Here is a 17188-nt window from a genome sequence, read left to right as displayed (position 1 = left end):
TTACAACAAAAATAATGAATGCAGTAATAGCGTCCCCGCGCGAGGTCTGACCGTGTGGTTTAATAGCTTGATTCGTGGTGTCGCTCTTAGGATATAATTTGGTGATTCCAGGCAGGTATCAACATTACAGGTGGAGGTGGGGGCGCGGGAGAACAGGGAACTGGAGCGCGCCGACAGACGATCTGAACATTACATAATTCAGACTTACCTATCTATACCTACTAGCACTTTACTTATCAGAGCATTAGGTCCATGCGACAAGGTTTTGCATAATGCACTTCTTTGCGTGTCGGTGCCGAGGACAGCTGAAAATGAACTAAGTTATGTCAGTGTCACCAAAATAATATCGTTACTTTACTACACATTTTTTTAAAAATCGTGTGACGAACATTTATCTCTAAAGTAGTAAAAACGTAAAAGTATTTAATAATTTTTAGGACATACGAGTAAGTTGTTTACAATGAGAATGACGCGTTGTGTCATCTTCGGATGTGCAGTTTAACGTGGGTTACGTGGGTGAGACACCCTGTTTTTTAAAACCTGTTAATGCCTTGTAGGTATGACTTGTATCCTCGTAGGTACTAAAATTATCATCAAGCAAAGCTGGTAGGTTTTCACAATTTAAAATTAGTTCTTCAATTCACATAAAAGCAACTGAAACCGATTCAAAAGACAAAACTTTAAAGTACCTTATTTAGATTTGGACTATGGAAATTGAAACCAGGGAATTACCTACCTAAACAATTTACCTACTTACTTTTTTTTTAAATAAACAGTTTATTTTTACCTAGGTAGGTACATATAAATCTTTTTGATATTCAAACAAAGATATAAGTATGTAGATGTAGGTACTACTACCTATAAACATTTTGAAAATAGTTAAATTTAAAATTGGTTAATATTTTTATTCGAATTGCTAGCAGGAAGGCTAGCAGCCATAGGGCTGCGTTCCCAGTAGGCAATCAGCTCACCTTTGACACGGGGAAAACGCAGCTTATAGGTACATACGACAGATTTTCTTTGAAAAACAGAGGGGAATTTTATGAGTAAACGGCCGCACTGAACATTGGAAAATTAACGATGCAATGACGATGCAAGGTGATCATAGCCTCCGCCTGCCTTCGATGAAACCGATGTAGGTTCTATTATTAGGATGTAGGTCTCTTTGTATTTCAAAAAAAAAAAACACGCACTCACGCCTTGTACTAATGTACTCCCTTGCGGTAGGCAGAGGTGCATTGCTGCACCCACTTTTCGCCAGAGTATTATGTTAGTCCCAATGTAATAGGGGGCGGGTATTGCCATTTTACGGGCACATCCAAGACCCGAGAACAAATATCTGTGTTTAAATAAATATCTGCCCCAGCCGGGAATCGAACCCGGGACCATCGGCTCAGTAGTCAGGGTCACTAACCACTACGCCATTCGGTCGTTTTTGTATTTCACATTCATATAAAGTCAGTGTACATCGATTTTTAGAGTTACATAAAGGAAAAAAGGAACCCTTAGCTGTCCGTCCGTCTATCTGCCTGTCACCACCATTTTCCTCAGAAACGGGTAAAGGTATCAAGCTGTTATTTTGCATATATATACAAATTTAGGTACGGCCCCGACAAAGTAGTAAAATAAAACATTGAACAAAAAACCGCCCATACACGAAGAGAGCGGATGAATATGAAAAAATTCACGGATGTAGTAGGTTAGGTACATAAAACTATCTCAGGTAAATATACTTGTAAGTATGGAACACTCAGTGCGCGAGTCCAGCTCGCACTTGGCTGGGTTTTTTTCACACACGTACTTTCCACTCTTTATACCTCCTACAGGCAGAACATTCTATTAGCATCGAAGTCCGTCTGATTGTACTTCTGTAAATTGTGCAATAAAAGAATTAATAAATTAATGTAGGTAGGTACTTATCTAAATTGATCGTCGTTCCTCTCAGAATCATCCTTTAAGATCACCTAGTTCAGTCTATTCCACCTACTATACCTAGATACATACTTAGAATATTATCATTTAAAAATATTTATTTTATAAGATAACATAATTTATAACAGTTACAGTGCTGTCAGATATTACAATGCAAATAATAATACAGGAATTATCATGTCGATAGTGACGTAGCGTAGCCATGTAGGTGCCTTTCAGGTGTTAAGATACGAGTTCGTTGAGTATCTAAATATATGTATAACCATAACATTTCGTTTCAACTCCTTTCACTTAGCATATAATTCGCGTTCTCGCTATTTATGGGATTGAGGTGACCAAATTGGCCAGGCCTAATTATACCCCCATGCCCCTCCTGAACGTTTTTTTTTTACTTCTTAACTAATACCTATAATAATATGATGTAGGTATAGGTACATAAGGAACTCCGAGTTACACCCAATCTTTACGTGAGTAAGATAAATACCTGAATTCCATGCTGAGTTTTACTGTTCAGAATTCAGGTATTTATTTTAAGTATACCTTTAGGTAAGAACTGGAATTTTAAAAAATGCCTTTACAACATAGAAGATGAGCACTGTGATAAGGATAAGGTCAGGTAGGCAAAAAAGCTGCATATTTAGGCAAGTACCTACCTAGGTTTACCTGCTTACATAACAATGATGAGCTGATTAACAAAACTAAAGCAAAACATTGGAACAATAGACAAGAAACTAAAACATCTGCTTCAACATTTTTCTAAATCATTCACGGGCACAACCCGTAGTAATAAGTAACATAATAGGGTAGTGTGTGGCCGATAAGGAACAAGGCCAAGTAACATGAATTGTGTAAGTATATAAAACCACCGACTGGATCAGCAGTCTATCATTCTCAATCTACCTACTTACTGAAATTCTTCATACGAAATCCAATTTAACTAAAAAAACATACTATATTACTTACCTATACCTACCAACTAACCCATCGTTCGAATTTGCTTGATCCATCCAACCTGAAATGCCCAGAGAGGGGCATTCGCGATGTGAAATGGAATAACATTTACGAAGTAATTAGTGCTAAATTCAATACATCTCCACGTAATAATGGTAATAATACGTAAAATGTAGACGTGCTAGATTATAGTACGTAGAAGGTGTTCTATCTATCCATAAAGGGCCTGTTCGTCATTAACTTACCATCAACAATTTCACTGGTACTCGGTGACACGACATGGTCTATTTATTAATTCTTTCCATCATCATCATCAGCCGGTATATAATCATCCACAGCTGGACATAGGCCTCTCCCAAGGAACGTCACAACACTCGGTCCTCGGCCTTCCTCATCCAGCCACTACCGGCTGCCTGTCCTGCGGACAGAAGGACATCCCACGTTAAATTTTTATGAAAACTCGAATTATCTAAAGAAATTCCCGTCTTCAATAATTTACTAAGAAGTATTGAGTGATCAGTTTTGTCGAAGACCTTACTGTAGTAATTTGTAAATACAATCAACTTGACCATCTCTGTCTGTTTTAAACACTTATTATGTAAGTATACCTACTTAGGTACAACCTTGTTTCAGCTAAGATTATTCCTGTGACTTTATGGAGACATTTTGAGTTTAGTGGTTTTAGAGATAGGTAGGTATCTCTTCCCGTAAATGAAATTCTAAAGAGTTGGTCAATTGACTCATACCTAATAACATTTACTAACTATTTCTGTGTAATTCAGAAAATTGGGATCATTAAGGTTATATACAGTTCAGTTAGTCATCAATCTCAGCACGAATCTTTTCCAGTCGAATTTTCCATAAAGAATAACCATTTAAAGAAGATCATTCTTGGCTACGGAATCCTTTCATATGCGTGTCCGACACGCTCTTTGCCGTTTTTTTTTTCTTTTACCTTGGGTTTTTTTTTAGCTGAAATGGCGCGGAGTGACTTTCATATATAGAACCCATACCATACCATCAGCCTGGATGATGAGCAAGCGACACATCCCGTGTTGAAGATGGAACATAGAATCCTATATAATAGGTGCTTTTGGCATACCTAAGCCTTATCTATAAGCTTTAGTGCTGCTTACAAGACACGATGCGAGATTTGCGAGAAAAATAGGTACATACCTAATATACTCTGCACTGACGAGAAAATTCACCACTGTCGAAAAAAAAACAACGGTTTAAACAATCAGCTTCAATTTTGCCATAGTCGGTTAGAGCATAACCAGGCATTATTGGTTGACTTTTGACACATCGTCAAGAATTTAGTAGGATGGAGATGACGTTTAATTGATGTGCCTGGTTACGATCTAACCGACTATGGCAAAATTGAAGCTGATTGTTTAAACCGTTGTTTTTTTTTCGACAGTGGTGAATTTTCTCGTCAGTGCAGAGTATATTAGGTATGTACCTATGCTTCTCGCAAATCTCGCATCGTGTCTTGTAAGCAGCATTGGACATCCTTCTCGCCCTTTAAGTAGAGCTCAATATAAATAAACCGACTTGGTATTATTACGTCTCAGAACTTTTTACGTTTGATTGACGAGACTTGGCTTTTTTACAAGTTCTGTTTTGAAAAGTTGGTCACGTGACTTTTCAGAGGAGTATGTTTATTCGCGTGTTTTCAAGACTCGTTTAAAAAAGATGTTCAGTCAGTTCAGTCCAAGGACTTTGTATTCAGTCTTTCGGCTACCACTTTTGCAACCTCCTTTTTCCAAAAATTGTGGAGTTTTTATTTCATAGAAAAACCTAACTAAGTATGAAGTGCATAGGTAAGTACTTACTACACTACCTACCATTAGGTACTTTAACCGGATGATAGGCCGTTTCTAAGGGCAAAGAGTTGTGTTCAACTTCATTGAATAGAGTTGAGATTTGGACCTCTGCATGTTGCTGTTTCATCACATTGTGTAAATTACTTAGATAGGTACATACAGTAGCTATTTGCGATAAAATTAACTTAATGGCCGCCGCAATGTGGCACAAGTGGAAGACGACATTAACACAAACACGCTATGGTGAAAATTCAGCATGAAATGTATAGAGATCCAACTTAAGTTTTGTCAAGACTGATCATGATCATATAGGTAAGGTAGAATGTTCAAGACAGACAATGGGCAAGGATTACCAACTACTTCTTTAACGAAAAGGACAGAGGGAATGTTATATCCGCGATAAAAAAAATATTTCTGGGGAATAATAAACCCCTAAGTTGGCAACCCCCGACAAAACTCAAAATAATAATAAGTTCGGGCATATTATTGTAAGTTTTATTTCATTAGATTCCATTCATTAATTACTTTATTTACTTGTATGGTTCCATTATAATATTATCCTAAATAAAATCCAATTCTTTACTTGTTAAGTCAAGTCAACAACATAATCCATACAGAACTCAGAATAGTAACGGGCAAATTTTACGTTTCGACTAACCGATAATGAACGGTATCCCATCCCTTTCGTATTTAGTTCATTCAAACAAAACACAGATTAAATATTTTCATTCGTTTTCGTTTCATTCGTTCAATTGCTAATGGCGCGCGCGTTATTTTATTTCTAAATCTAACCTAAAAATATTTTTAATTTGAATCTATTTCGTGCTATCTAAATCTATTTAGAGAAACGTACATAGTATTATTTTAAATTCATAATAAAATTGGAAGTTATCACCATGTCTGCTGATAATATAGAGAAGTTGTACCAGAATTACGGAATATTGGCCGACGCCAAAGATGACATAGCGAAGGTATGATTTTGAAAGAATTTGTATTCGAAATTATCAAATTTTACAAATTAAACATCCTTATTATTTATTTTTGTAACTATTTCAGCATGAAAAGGAATACTTGGAGATATTAGCTGCGGTTAAGGGCTCAGATAAAGAGAAACGTTTGGCGTCACAGTTCATTGCTAAATTCTTCAACAGCTTTCCCAATCTTGCGGAACAAGCTCTAGAAGCCCAATTTGACCTCTGCGAAGATGATGATGTGGCGGTATGTATATTTAATTATTACTTACTAATGGTACATCATTACTATTCTTTGCCATCATGTAAGTACATTATTTTATACTAATTAGGTACCTTTTTTAATTTCAGATTAGGAAACAAGCTATAAAAGATTTACCATCCCTATGTAAGGACCATAAAGAACATACTCAACGTATTTCTGATATACTTGCACAACTGCTGCAGTCGGAAGATGCCACAGAAATCACCATGGTCACAAATTCCCTACTCGGTATCCTAAAAAGTGACCCTAAAGGAACTCTGACTGGGCTATTTTCTCAAATACACCAAAGCACTGACAATGAAGTAGTAAGAGAGAGATGTATCAAGTTTTTGGCCACAAAAGTTAAGCAAGTAGGGAGAGAAGTCATCAACAAGGAAGCTGAAGATCTTATTATTGCTGAGTGTAAGAAAATTTTGGAGGTATGTTTTTTGTATTTCATGTACCTATTAGCAATTTAATTACAAATAATACTCACTTCCTTCGTATAGATATACATATACAGAGACATAATAATATATTCTTCCTCACCATTTGCCTGTGTTAGCTGGTGGGCTTGGTACTATTAGTCTTTCTTCTGGAACTTAAAGACCAAACTACAAGTTCTTTTTCATTAAACTCTCTCTTAAATCAACTATTATTAACAAATTGTGGTCATCCATTGTTTGTAGGATGTAGTTGCGGAAGAATTTGAGCACATAATGGACTTGCTGACTTGGTCCAGACTGGGCAAGACTCCTGCGGGCAAGAAGGAGCTAGTACAGCTGGTGGGGGCCATAGCATTCTCCCCCGATGACTGGCAGCCCGAGGACCCCGAGTATGTGGACCGAATACTGCAGTGCTCCATGTACGCCCTGCCTTTGTTCTCCGTAAGTTGTGACTATGTTTAACAGAGCTAAGACTTCGTTTCGTACCTTGTTTCGTTTGAATTGTAAAAGTACTTAATCATAAACAAAATATGTTTATGCCATGTATATGTATTATAATAGTATATCCATGTTTTTGTTCAACTAACAGTTATTTGTATTTACAGGCCCAGGTAGAGTCAACGCAGTTTGTAAACTTCTTCTGTGAGCATGTTCTTCCTCGCTGGAAAGACATTGCGTCCCCGGAGGGCAGTGCTGACTGTAAACTGGAACTGCTGAAAATATTTGCTGAAGTTTCTGAACATTGTGGGGAGCTTGAGAAGGCGCAAGAGAAGATTGACACAGTTTATGACTTACTAATGGTAATAATGAATTTCATACTTATTCCATAATTTATTATTTATGGCAATGATTGACTATTGTGAGGAAGCTGTAAATGGCAAATGCGCATTCTCTAAGTGGTTCATAAGTAATCATAAAAGTGTTACTCCCATTACCACACAAACACTTCTAATACAAAACCTTAAACCTTAACAGACCTACCTGCCAGAGGCCCCGATAGTGACTGAAGAAGTGAAGAAAGCTGAGGAGTCAGAGGAAGCCAAGCCCGATGAATCGAAAGCGACACCATCGCTGCAGTTCTCTCACGTAGAGTGTGCGTTGTTTGCCCTCCACTCGCTGTGCAGGAAGGTTCCAGAAGCCCTGGCGGCAGATAGCGCGAGGCTGAAGGCGCTCCGCATCCGGCTCCAGTACACTGCTAGCCTCACTCAAGGATATATTAAGAAGTTGAAGGAAGTGACCCAGGTTAGTTGATTAGTTTAATATGCAAGATTCGTGAGAAATAATGAGATAAGTACCTATTGTTTACTGTTGGAATATAATTCTCAGATACTTTATGACTGTGTCTCTATTTACAGGGTAAGAAAGGTGACAATGCCAACTCAGAAGAGAATAAATTGAAGGTTGCAGCGTTGAAAACAACTTCCAACATTAACACTCTGATTAGAGACATATTCAGGACACCCCCCAGCTTCAAGAGCAAAGTGGAACTCTCATTCCAAGTGAAAAGGGCTGAAATCAAGGTATTTATCACATTATCACACATGCAATTTGCGTATTTTTCAATCATAAATAAAATAATCAATGATGTCGATTCTGAAGGCAGAAATTCAAATTTTAACACTGTCAAACTATAAAATTTTCGCTAGCGAAAAATGAGATTTACGTGAACATTTGAATTTTAAATAAAGAAATGAAGGAGTTTGGAAGCTCAAAAATTAAAATTTATGTCTCTAGCATAGCCATCAATATTTGGTAAAATATAAATTTCAAAAATTTCATGTATTCTCTTTACAGGAAAAGCCATCTCCAAAATCCGAAGAGAAAGAGAGCCAAGTAGCCGGTCAGAAGCGCCACCAGCCCATCAAATTCGACAACGGAGAAGAGAAGTCATCGCCTGAGAAACGCGCGCGCCCTGGAGACAAGAACGTAAAGATGTACACGCCTCCTTCTGGCAAGTATAGCTCGAGGCTGACGGGCAACGGAAACACAGGTGGCGGCGGTGGTGCACGGTACTCCGGAAATGGTGGCCGATACCGCGGTGGCGGCGGATACAGACGAGGAAACGCCCCATTCAAAAGGCGAAACAACTACTAAATATGACAAAGCAGACAACCAGACAAATGGCAAAGACAGCTAAGACCCTGACAAAGCCCGAGTATGCCCTAAAGATATTTAAATGACTACACAGACATCACACGATTTAAGCTAGTGGTGATGATGCTTGATGGGCTGAAGGGCATCTTATTCAAATATTATTTCCCAATCCAAACCATCCTATCCCAAATCCTTGTAATTGTTGTTATTATATCTTCTGTTCCTTGTTGATTTCGGTCGGTCGTAATCTGATGCTGAGGAAGGTCAACGTTGTGTTTTTTTTTTTCGTTACAGTCTCGAAGTTTTGTGTTTCTTTTACAGTATGTCGGAACGGACTGAGTTTTCCTGTGCAACATGGTAAGATATATACCTAAGGTTTTGTTTAATTTACAATACTGTAAATATACTTTTAGAAAGTATCCATAGTCATATATTTAGAATTAATGCATATAATTGCAGGATGATTTTATATGAACCTAGGTTAGGAATATTCGTAGCTGATATTTTCATGATGGTGCAGAAGGTCCTGTAGATTTCTCGCAGTGATCCACGACGAGTAAGTAATATATCTCTAGGATATAATAATAGTACAAGTCAAGAGGAAGATTCAAAGGCTGCACATCTCCCAATAGGTAAGCAATATTATTTAGATATTTCAACTTGCTCCTGATTTGCATCATCTAAAGGCAGCGCATTTAAGTTCGTGTTTCAGATATGGCAGATATCAACATTAAAATCTCGTATTCCATTGTGTGACTTTCTCTTCAATAAACATTAATAATTCTTATCAATTTGTGTATTATTTTACCTTTCGCTCTAGTTTTATGTATCACAGTCTTTAGTAAAAGATTTAAATAAACATGCATACCACAATAAGCGAATACCAAGAATAATATATTTAGGATATTTTATCAGATATAGGAATAGGAACTTTACCCTTCTTCTTAGTGTGTTGGTGGGCATACACAAGCAATTTAGAGTTTGTCACAAAATGGTGAAAATATTAGCCAGTCAGAATAGTGGCTGTCGCTTCCCAAAGACTGATATTCGCTGGCTGCCCATTTATCCTGACATTGTAAAATAGGTGCTAAGACTGACATTATGGATTGGCTGAATCTTCTCGTAGGCATTGTGGTAAGTATTTCTTGGGGTAAATAAATTTTGAATGATTGGGCAATAATCTATCACCTATGTCAGACAACACAGCTTATAGGTAGTAAAAGAATAATAACTAGTACCAGTAATAGGAAGATTAATAATAAATCTTGAGATTGAGTGTGACTGATGTAGATGATAAATTAAAGACATACATTTAAATCAGGTTAAATATAATTTTACTAGCACAAAAATTAAATAAAATTCTTAGGACATTAATCTTATTAGTTAAATATTTCATCTCATATTATCAATAACATTACACATGATCCGATCCAGTTCATAGCAGGGATCAGCATTAGCACTTTCACTCTGACTGGTGTCCATGTGTTCTAGTATTTCAGTAGGAACTAGAAACTTTGAATCTATCTCATTTTGATCTGGCAAATGTTGTAGTGCCCCTTGCAAGATATCCTGAACTTTTTCAAGATGTTTTTGGAACCTGAAATTAGAAGACAATCATTGTATTAAATAAAAGCAGAAAGAAAATCTATGAAACTTTTAGTTTTTTAAGTGAGGCAAGAGGAAACCAATTGAGAAATTCTGCAGAGCACTATCGGGTGCATGGTTTGATTTAAAATATTTTATAATGCCTTCATACCTCATGGCAGTTTCAACTCTTTGGCGTTTCTGCAATTCCATCATGACTCTCAATGTTTCTCTTGCCTGATGAGGCCTGAATTCGTTGAGAAGATGATGTATGTGTATAAATAACAAACTAAGATCTTCAACTTTCTCAGCTCTTTTAGGTGAGTCTGGGCAGTGCACCAGTAAATCAAGCAAATCCAGGAAATTCACCAATAGTGAATGGTTTAGTTTCTTCAGTTCACGTCTTCTTTCAAAATGCATAGGATATAATCTACGAAAGCCCTGAAATAAAAGGAGTTTTTGTAACACAAAATGTACCTTTTCCATTGATTACCGACTGGCATAAAAAAATTATAGATATGGTTGGTGGAACATCTAAGGACATTTAAATAATCACAACACTTTACCTGACTCTCTAATGATCGAATAATAGTATCATCGGCGTTGAATGTATTTCCAAACATGGAATATGTATCATGAATCGGACGTGGTGGTAAAGGTGCTCTATTTCGTCGTACATTTTCATCTGTATAAAAGTTTATGTATTGCTTTGGGGGCAAGGGTAAGGAGCTGACTTGAGCCGTGTCTGAAGACATTATTATTGTTGAAATTTAGCAACTTATGCAAATAAAAGAATCACAACACAACTTGGTCAACTTTCGTTTCGCTGCGCCATTTGCATTGCAATCACAGACCAAAATATGTCAGTTTCTCAGAATAAGTTTTTGAATTCACAGAGTAAAACTCTGTGAAGTAATGAAAACAGAAATGGCACCTATGCAAATATTTAAATCGATATTCAATCCATCTATTTAGCACAAATCTGTTCCAAAAAGATTATCAATCGGTATTTCATTTTAACTTATTTACCAAACTAGGTACTTATTAAGGCGCTATTATACGCTATGCAGAACTAGCGCCGTCAGTGGATAAAAAATCATAACTTCCGTGTTCCCTGTTGCCTGGCATGTAGAAGTTGCCGAAGGTACAGTCCAACTATAATGTCCTAACAATAAAGAGTGCGATGTGCGATTTTGCTAAGACTTTTTATCATTATCCGTTATTTAAGTTAGGTAGTTACTAAGTTAAGTGCCTAAATTTTTAAAATAAAATAGTTACTGTTTGGTTATGGCTTTTTATTATTATTATTATTATTTATGGCTTTTTAACGGATTTGTCCTTTAATAAAATATAGCGATTTTTAGATTACCTGCTTCTAGATTCCAAGCGTTCTGCGTATAATAACGCCTTAAAGTAAATACCTACCTAACTAAAAATAAAATTCACATTATTGATTTTCATGAAAATAAGTTAGTAAAGTTTGTATACCTTACTTTATGTTCCTTGAGACAAATGTTATACGTATTCTGAGAACAGAACGTTCACAGATAATAAAAAACACAGACGTTTTCGGACAAGAGGATTTTGTTGGTTGTTTTTTTAGACAAAAGTCAAACGAACGAAACGAAACAAGTTTTTACTCGTGTGTTGTGTGTGTAAAGTTTTCATGTGAATTATTTTTCCACTTAATAATTATTTACTCATCAACCGATTTGGAATATCGTTGTGTCCTTAAATCAAATTACGTTATGTGCTTCTAATGACGACAGGTTTGTAAATAAAAATACTGTTTCAAACTAGTCTAGCCGGCTGCTGTCGACTCGTTTGTTTCATCAGGACTTATTTTGGACAAAGAAGGATTATTGTAGGTGAACTGCTGGTACCCCTTCGTACCAACAATATAAGTAGTTATAAATTCATTCGAATAGGTAATATTATCACTCCTGTGAAGTACCTACCAAGTAAAGAAGACAAATCTTTGGAAACTTATCAAAATTATTTTTATCTTTTTAAAATTACATTTCGGAATGCATCTTACAGGTTCCTCAATAATTTATGATTTCAGGAATATAATATATAGACCAACTATTTGATAAAGGTATGGGGTTGTGTAAGGTGTATATTTTTCAGACAAAAAAAATTGATTAAATAAGTAGGCAGCAGGACCTATAATTTTATTGAGATTATGATTACAAAAGTAACATAAATACACAAAAAACTCAGAGCTAAAATAAAATGAAATGTCTGTATTTCATCACAGCAATGCTCATCTGCGTACCCCATCAGAGAGTAAATTATTACAAGGCCTAGGTTTTTCTTACAAGGGAAAGCCATATCTTAATAGACTTACCATGCTTGTTATTTTTATGCAGTTCTCACTCAAAAATAGTCTGTTGTATAGGTTTTAGTTGGTGGACTAAATTTCAAAGATAGAAATAACAGTATTTTTTTTCCATAAATGCAGGCTGAATACCTATTGAAAAAATTAATTAATCTGGTATTCTGTATTATTTAGATGAAGACATGCACCATGGCTGGGAAAGATGAGTGTGAAGATGAAGTTATTTGCCAAGCGTTCATGGTGAAGAGATCCCAGAATAAGAAACGCTTCACTCCGGTGAACTATAAGGAGCGCTGGTTCATACTCACTAAGAAGTTCCTCATTTACTATGATACTGATGGAGAGGTAAGGGCTTTAAATAATTAAATATAATCAATCAAGCTAGCTTATTATATACTTCAGATACTGTGTCTATATCTAGGGTTGAAGTTTTGCTTATTTCATGGGAGTGTAAAGTTAGATGTCCAGAAGTAGATGTGGCTGGTGACATGTATTGTATTACCAAAATGTTTATCTATTTTATACTTTATTAATTTTATACATATACTTTCTCTCCTATTGACTTAAAATATGGCACAAAACATAACACCTTTGTCCAGTAGTGGACTTAGGTATATTGGTTTACAAAAGGTTATTAATAAGTTATTTATCCAAAGCTTTCCAAATTATCTCAATAAACAGTGCATTAGTGGTAATGTGTACTCTACTTCCTATTTTTCATGCGGCTAAGGAATTAACTATATAACTTGTGGACAATAAAACAGTAAGTAAACACACTTTTCTTATCTCTATGCTGAGTGTTTTGAGTTCTGACTCATGGTGTTGAATCCAATTGAACTAATTTTTTAAATATTTTACTGCATGATTTGTGATGGTGTGGCTTTTATTGCCTGCCTGATTCGATTACGATAATTTTAATGTAGCTGCTACATTGCATCTATTATACTTAACTTTTTCTAACTTTATTTTATTTTGTAGTATGAAATCTTCCATTTAAAAACACATTCCCGTAGTTTTTTTGAGTCTATCTATACTAAAAAAGTAAGAGAAAAATATAGCTAGAGCCCTAGGACAGTTGTGAAACTCATAAATTTTATTAGTAATTCATTTAAACTTCAACTTTATGCACCAGGCAAAAGAATCCGTCAACCAAACGCCATAGGACCCATGCTATATTTTACAAAGTTTAATGTGCGCGATCTTTCCAACGCCTTCAATTGTTTTCCGGCGGTAATTCGGGGAAAAATGTTTACGATTACCCTTAATAAGGCTTGGCTAGGTACGAGTACGTAGACTACAATATTTAAATACTTTTTGCACCAAATAGGATAAGGTTGGATTTATATACCTATTGCATTATTAACTGTTTATGGCTATGTTTATTTATACCATGCAAGGCCCTATCGTCTTTGCTAAATAATCAGCGTGAAAAAAAGAAAAAAAATCTTCTAATAAACTTAATCTGATTCAAAAGTAGTTAACTGGTGACAAACGAGTAATAAATTAACCACATTCATGTAGCATTTCTCTTGCATGTAGCTCTTAGTCATCATTCAAAAATGCAAATAAATAACATTCCATCGTTCGGTTCCCGGCCGGGAACGACAAAAAAATGTGCCGACCATAGAGTAGTGCGTCGCCCGCCGACCGGAACAAGGAGGTTGAATAATTATACGGAGGGTTCTCAAGTTGAAGAGGTTGAATTTGAATTATTATTAAGCAGACTTGAGGTTTTATTTTTTGGACTAACGTAAAATCTTAGTATCGTAATGTTATTATATCATACCCTAATATTACGTAGGATGGAAAATTAATTCGGGCCCTGGATGTAAACTACCTTTATTTATGTTTAAAATAAAATAAAACTGCATCCAAAGATTAGAAGTGATTGCCTATAAAGGATACGTTATGTAAATTTTGATGAAGAATCGCTACTAAAGGTAGCCCCAAAGATTAGTCATCGATAACGGGAATACATGGTGTGGACGGTGCAAGCAGGTTCAGTTATGACGAAGTAGCTCTCTGATCGTAGTTACTTTCCTTATGCACCTATGAGTAATATCGTTAATAATGTTAACTAATCCAGCAAGAATTGAAATAAAATGTCTAGATAACTTTTTACTATTGCGAGTGTCTGCCTGTGCACGCTCATCAAGCGCATCCAAAGTCATTCTTATTACATAATTAATTTAATTATAATTCAATCACTAATCTTGCCGCTAGGCAGGTCATCATTGCACTTGACCTATACATGAATGCAGTTCATGTGGTAGGTCTACATAACATTCCATCAAAATAACTACTGTTTGTAAGGATCTTTTCGATTTGCATTCGTCGCTATTCTAATTAAATAATAACATTGCGTTGGTTCTTACTTGTTAGTTAATCTCATGGTATCTTATACTACAATATTGCACATCCTGTTAGTGACGTTTTAGATTCTGCATCCTGTATTAGCGTTGTACCTAGGTACCTACTCTAGATCTACGTATATGAGCGCTATCACACGAGTTGACACTGATAGACGGATGTTGGCGAACGTTTCCTGGATTCGGTAATACGTGAATGCCTCCCACGCGTTCAGGCTGATTCTGGACTCTTCGCTTAATTAGTGCGAGAGGAGGATAGAGTCAGGGGTGATGTTGGTGTAAGGGCGGCCTGCGGGGGTTAGGGATTAGGCGCATGCGCGAATAGGGTGTGTCTGTGGCCCGGCGGCAGTTCCTCGCCGGCACCCGCTACCCACTGCGCGCCTCTGCACTCCTGGTATATTACTGGTAAATTCACACTTTATATCCTTATTTATGTATGAAAGAAAATACCAACAGATTTTAATTTAATTGCTTAGCTTGGACAGTAAATAATAAAATTAAACAAGCGATGAAAATATCTAATTTGGTTCACCGAACCGAGATCGCCGGAATTGTGCGCATTCCTTTTTCAGTGACTACCTACGCAAATTCTGTACCTCCGAAATGGACATGTTTTTTTAGTTTTAATTGATCAAGTTATTTGGTTCATGTGAGCCGTTGTAGATGTTTTGATGGGCTATTTATGTTCTATGTTGTCGTTCAATCTGTCAAATCGATCGGCTAGCCGGCGATAATGTCGATCATTTCCTCATGAAACGTTTTCCGATAGAGTCGATTCATTATCGAGATTGTGCAACGAGAATTGTCCTCTTTAAACGTTCTTTCGGGCGCTATTCATTTAAAAGATATCGACACTATGGCTCGTTTCACTCGGACGGAACGCAATATTTGTAATTAGGTGTTGTTAAAATCGCACCCCTTGTGTAGTAAACCGTAGCCCTCTGATGTATTTGCAGTCACGAGGCACGAGCAGGGGCCTCGTGCGGTCGTTCGTTATGTGAACAATTTTAATGGAGGGCTCTCGCGACACCGCGCCGAGAAAAAGTGAGACTAATTGTCTGAAAAGGCTGCACTCCTTTTAAAACTCTTTGAGGGCTTTTTCATAATGCCTCTATGAATGTGGCTGCTCTGTTTGCACGAACATATTTGTCTCGAGGGGCTTGGGGTGCGAGATTTTGTTTTGTAATCAAAATACGTCTCGCCGAGGGTGCGAAGTGTTATCGGGCGGCGATCATCTCGATGACTGTTCAAGTTTCCGTGTGTTTCACGCTTGATTTAATCAATTATTCTAACCATATGTGTGTTCAGCGTGTTATTTTTATTGCGATTTTAAACTACATTTTTGATAACAGATATTGTTGGAAAAACGTTCGCTCAACGATATTTGAATCCAATAGCGCAGAAACACAAATACATATTCCCAAATCAGATTCAAATCAGTGATGTTTACACAGAATACCTTCTCTTGTAGGATCCCTTTATGTACACATCAGACCCCTAAGCGTTGTATAATTTAGTTAGCTAACATTGGTTATCGTGTTGGGGCATGAGCGGCCGAGCTTTTGTGAGGCAGATTTCAATCATGTCGCTGTAGCAACTTCCAATATAATATGTAGTAGCTCTGATATGGGACAAGTTTCCTTTATTATATTCTAGAGGTATTCATTATGTCGCAGGTCTTTGTGTAGGCTTTCGTTGTTGGATTCAGTTTGAACCTTCAGCCCACCCTGGCTTTGTTCTCATTGTGCCTCAGACTTTATTATTCGCTTCAGTAACTTTAAAATACAGTCATGTAAGTAGAGCTTCTGAGTCTAGATTACATCTTTAGATCGTTATTGTGCTTTGAGCTATATCATTATTGTTTTTGGAATTCATGTGAACAAATGCTAAAATATTATGCCAACCAATCCTATGAAATTCAATATCCATAATTATCCTGTTTACATTTCGCTAAACCTGGCCTCTCGGAAGAGGTGGCGTGATAGGGAAGAGGCTTATACCCAGCAGTGGGCAGATACGGGCTGATAATGATGAAACCTGGCCTGGATTCAGACTCTGAAATCTTAAGTTTATGAAGTTAAATACAACTTTTCATAATTTTCCTAGAAGGCCCTTCGTTATTTTTCGAGTTGAAACTGAGTTACCGAAAGTCATTCCGCTGAGACAGTTGTTCAGAATCGTCAAATTAGATTTCTGCACGGCTTCAATTTGTTGCGCCCGCTTCTCCGGCTAAATGAACCTAAAACTTTATTCAATTACCATCATTTCTACTATGGTAAGTATATAACATTCATTGATTAATTATAGGTACCTTGGGAATAGTAACTTAGCCGATTATGAATTGGTACCCTTTAGATCTTATCTGTTTCTTGTGCCATTTTGTAGAATTTCATTATTATTATATCAGCAGAGTATCATTAGGTAGCGACT

General features: G+C 36.6%; 3 protein-coding genes across 4 annotated transcripts in view; 2 read left to right on the top strand and 1 right to left on the bottom strand.

The window, feature by feature from the left end:
- The first annotated feature begins 5453 nt into the window (after window positions 1-5453).
- LOC105380190 (apoptosis inhibitor 5) lies at window positions 5454-9251 on the top strand. The gene is made up of 8 exons (XM_011549695.3): window positions 5454-5680; window positions 5766-5927; window positions 6032-6364; window positions 6614-6811; window positions 6976-7170; window positions 7346-7612; window positions 7726-7890; window positions 8165-9251. Exons 1-8 carry the CDS (start codon window positions 5606-5608, stop codon window positions 8462-8464), a joined length of 1695 nt encoding a protein of 564 aa, XP_011547997.2. The 5' UTR covers window positions 5454-5605; the 3' UTR covers window positions 8465-9251.
- A 524-nt stretch (window positions 9252-9775) lies between these two features.
- On the bottom strand, window positions 9776-10900 carry LOC105380189 (mediator of RNA polymerase II transcription subunit 7). Its single transcript, XM_011549694.3, has 3 exons — window positions 10615-10900; window positions 10221-10489; window positions 9776-10061 (listed from the first exon to the last, which is right to left on the bottom strand). Exons 1-3 carry the CDS (start codon window positions 10801-10803, stop codon window positions 9857-9859), a joined length of 663 nt encoding a protein of 220 aa, XP_011547996.1. The 5' UTR covers window positions 10804-10900; the 3' UTR covers window positions 9776-9856.
- A 743-nt stretch (window positions 10901-11643) lies between these two features.
- Window positions 11644-17188, top strand: part of LOC105380187 (tyrosine-protein kinase Btk29A) — a 32827-nt gene continuing 27282 nt past the window's right edge. Inside the window, exons 1-2 of one of the 2 annotated variants that reach the window (XM_048624891.1) lie at window positions 11644-11817; window positions 12564-12734. In XM_048624891.1, the coding sequence (XP_048480848.1) occupies window positions 12564-12734 (171 nt within the window). In that variant the 5' untranslated portion in view covers window positions 11644-11817. Of the gene's footprint in view, window positions 11818-12563; window positions 12735-15087; window positions 15164-17188 lie in introns of those variants that run through there. The other variant, XM_048624894.1, reaches the window with a different exon arrangement.

Source organism: Plutella xylostella, chromosome 13, assembly GCF_932276165.1.
Source record: "Plutella xylostella chromosome 13, ilPluXylo3.1, whole genome shotgun sequence".
In the NCBI taxonomy this organism is placed as follows: domain Eukaryota; kingdom Metazoa; phylum Arthropoda; class Insecta; order Lepidoptera; family Plutellidae; genus Plutella; species Plutella xylostella.
Note: the sequence above shows the minus strand (reverse complement) of the source record. Positions and strands in the feature narration are given on the sequence as shown.

Coding starts and splice junctions, on each gene's coding strand:
- LOC105380190 (XM_011549695.3), top strand. CDS start 5,606: ATGTCTGCTGATAATATAGAGAAGTTGTACCAGAATTACGGAATATTG. Junction 5,681..5,765: donor CCAAAGATGACATAGCGAAG/GTATGATTTTGA, acceptor TAACTATTTCAG/CATGAAAAGGAATACTTGGA. Junction 7,891..8,164: donor TGAAAAGGGCTGAAATCAAG/GTATTTATCACA, acceptor TTCTCTTTACAG/GAAAAGCCATCTCCAAAATC.
- LOC105380189 (XM_011549694.3), bottom strand. CDS start 10,803: ATGTCTTCAGACACGGCTCAAGTCAGCTCCTTACCCTTGCCCCCAAAG. Junction 10,490..10,614: donor TTCGATCATTAGAGAGTCAG/GTAAAGTGTTGT, acceptor CTTTTATTTCAG/GGCTTTCGTAGATTATATCC. Junction 10,062..10,220: donor AGAGTTGAAACTGCCATGAG/GTATGAAGGCAT, acceptor TTCTAATTTCAG/GTTCCAAAAACATCTTGAAA.